Source organism: Pygoscelis adeliae, unplaced genomic scaffold (assembly GCF_000699105.1).
Source record: "Pygoscelis adeliae isolate BGI_AS28 unplaced genomic scaffold, ASM69910v1 Scaffold402, whole genome shotgun sequence".
Classification (NCBI taxonomy): domain Eukaryota; kingdom Metazoa; phylum Chordata; class Aves; order Sphenisciformes; family Spheniscidae; genus Pygoscelis; species Pygoscelis adeliae.
Genome location: NW_008824411.1, coordinates 501,870 through 505,012, shown reverse-complemented (window position 1 = coordinate 505,012; position 3,143 = coordinate 501,870). Strand labels below are relative to the sequence as shown.

At 46.4% G+C, this 3,143-nt stretch overlaps 1 protein-coding gene across 1 annotated transcript in view; it reads right to left on the bottom strand.

Moving 5' to 3' along the window:
• Positions 1-264: 264 nt before the first annotated feature.
• PDE4B (phosphodiesterase 4B, cAMP-specific) overlaps positions 265-3,143 on the bottom strand; it is a 200,893-nt gene continuing 198,014 nt past the window's right edge. The window contains exon 16 of the mRNA XM_009320649.1: positions 265-2,326. Coding sequence (XP_009318924.1) covers positions 1,961-2,326 — 366 coding nt within the window. The 3' untranslated portion in view covers positions 265-1,960. The remainder of the gene's footprint in view (positions 2,327-3,143) is intronic.

The window sequence follows — 3,143 nt, the reverse complement described above, 5'->3', positions numbered from 1 at the left end:
CTGCCGCTCAGGAAGGCGAAGGTCGCACAGCTGGCACGATGGAGAGGGCGGCCGTGCCCTCTGGCCGCAGAAACCCTTCTTTTCCCGTTTGTAAGAGAAGGGCTCCGTGTGTCCGCTGGGTTTCGGCCACGGGAGGGTTCAGTTTTACTGTATCCCCGGTGCCAGCCAGGTCCCAGCCGAGCACAGCGAGCGCAGCTGCTTTCGCCTGCGGTTGAGATCCTGCCCACGCCGACCTGTTAAAAAAAGCAGCACCAAGAGCCGCAGGCAGGGTCATGCTTTCATTTATTCACTTCATATAAAAATCTCTTAAGAATGCATCTGAACACAATATATAATACTATAACATACATTGTGTGAAACTCTTGGAAACAATAAAATAACCACCTGGAACAATGCAGTGTTCAACAGACATACAAACCCATTGATCATGCACAACTGTGCTATTTTCATTAACTAGTTAGTCACAAGTTGGACCAAAAGCTTGAAACATATTTTACAAACTGAGATTGACACCGCTCACGATGCCGGACAAGCTTTGTCAGAAGAAGTTTCACAGCACAATTATTACATCAGTTCACATTTTTGTCATAGAAATTCACATTGGGTTGTTCAGAAATTGGAACGTGACATTTAAAAGCCGGCCCGTTCATGGGGGTTTCTTTTTTTCGGTTCCCCCCCTCTAGGTTTTCTGCACTTCCAACCGCTCGCCCGCTGCCCTGGGGGCCAGTCCCACCCCGCTCGCCGTGAAGACGAACCCCCCGCGGGCGGCTGCCACCCAAATGCCCTTCCTGGGTTGTGTCTGTCTCTTCAGCTATGTTCAGGTTCTTGTATTTTATGCAATACAAAAGGTTACAAGAAAAAAAGGCAACTCTTATTCCGAGTTTTCTACACAATTAACATTGCCGCCGACAGGCAATGTTAATTCATATAAATTAATAACTTACAAAACATTACAGTATATACATTACGTAATAAATACACTGTTATAAACAGTAATGGAGGTGTTAGAGCTCAAGGCAGTGCAGGAGGACGGTGGACCTAAACCTAGGAAACGTGAACGATAGGCGAGAGAAACACAAATATCCGAGCGTGCAACTTCCACTGAGCCAAGGAGCTGCCGAGGGGGAATGCGCGTCACACGCTGCCTTATCACGCTTACTTATATATGTACTGCGCTGTGCCATGGGAACAAACTACCCTCCATCCTGCGCATGACGAAAATAAAACCCCGTTGAGGAAAAAATACTGTCATTCCTAGCAAGCGAACAGAGATGGTGCACGATGGCATGAAGTGACTTTAAATGGGTCGCCTGGGATATTAAGACGACGATTAAAGGTGCAGTAATGCAAAACAGAGGGTTTCCCTTCTATTTAGTTTGTAAAAGTGATTAACTGCAATAAAGTGACAGGTATTGCCCATGAAAAAAGGAAGACTGCTTCTTGTAACAGGAAGAATCAAAAAAGTATCCGTCAATTTTGGAACACTTTGTGTCACTTTTTATACTAAACTCCGTGTATTTAATTAATAGACTCTTGAAAAGACATGAAAGTGTTTACAAAGAAGGCACACAGGTCTGCAGACAGGTGGTCAGGTGGACAGGTTTTATATGGAGAGTTATTAATCAGTAGTTTCTATCAGTCTAACTGGTATAAATTCCAAAACTAACAGTATAAAATCTCTCAGTTGTGTGTCATTTACTCTTCAGTCATGACCCAAGCCAGCTCCAGGACAACATGATGCTCTTAGCTGACAAGGCTTAAACCACAATGTAAATCACCTGTTAATTTCCTGAGCAATCATTCACTACACGATCTTTAACCCTGACTCCAATCTCAAGTAGCTGGGAAGATCTTTCAGCCAATGTTAGACACAGGCTTCAGACCCAGGCTGCAGGCTAGTCCGTGAGACTGCTTGCATGCTCTTTAAGTGTTTAAAATCCACTCACACAGGTACAGGACATTATGTGTCGACAGGAGACGTATCTTCTGTCACAATTTCTATGTTCGCCTCCCTCTGTGAATCCTCTTCCCCTGGGTCGGCCACGCAGAGTGTCTTTGTATTGCTGAAGTAGCGGATGCTCTCGCCGTCCTTCTCCGGTCCATCTGAATCCTCCTCCTCCAGCGTCAGTTCAAACTGGAACTTCTCCATCAGGCTCTGACAGTCCCTGCCCCGCTCCTCCAGCGGAGGAGATGGGCTCTGAGGTATCATGCTCTGGTACCAGTTCCTGTTGTCCTCCAGAGTATCCAGGATGTCCTGGGCATCAGGCTGCACCAGGTCAGCCCACGTCTCCCAGAGCGGATGGACGATGTAGTCAATGAATCCCACCTGAGAAACACAGGAACATGCACTCTTAGGGGAAGGGAATGGCTAGGAGCAGACGGGCGACTAAAAAGTTCAAATGCTGTTAATGCATGATTTTTACAAGCAAAATACCTGTCCCAGAGCAAGTCCCCAAACCAGCACAGTCTAATTGCAGACATAATCATCTGATACCCAAAGCTGCACCTACAATGTTGGACTAGCTTGACATCTTGTCCAAAATCAAACCGAAAGTTTAACTAAAAGCAGGAGCCACTGGGAAACTCAGCAACGGAGCTGCCAATCCCATCCCTGGCTGCATGCGTGATTTTAAATATCCCTGTAGATGTCTGTTCCTGACTAGCGGCTCAATCCCTGCCCTGCAGAAGTCGGGGTAAGCCATCACTTTGAAGAGAGAACATCCCACCGAGGGATGCCTCTTACCAGCTGTTAGTGCAGAAAGACATTGCAGACAATCATTGCCTCTACCCTAAGCATTGAGAAAGTTTGCTGCGTCTCAGATAGGATTCCCTGGTGACTGCGGACAAGGCTGGTGCATTTATGGCAATGCTGCCGTTACTCCACGGTATGCATGTGGCTGGCAGCTGTGAAAATGCCAGTGCTCCCATCCTAACGCCGAATGTCACTGCTTTTATGGACTGAAGTTTGACCCTTAGGTGTATTTTACTATGGTGTGTAGTTTGTACCTATTCTGAACTGTTTCATGGTCTTGCACCTTTAAACATTTCAGCATTTCTCCTCTACTCTGCCAAAGCAGCCACTGTGTTTCTCTGTGGAGCCAACCCTGGTAGAGATTTCCTTTCCTTTCATTTTGTTTTGGAAA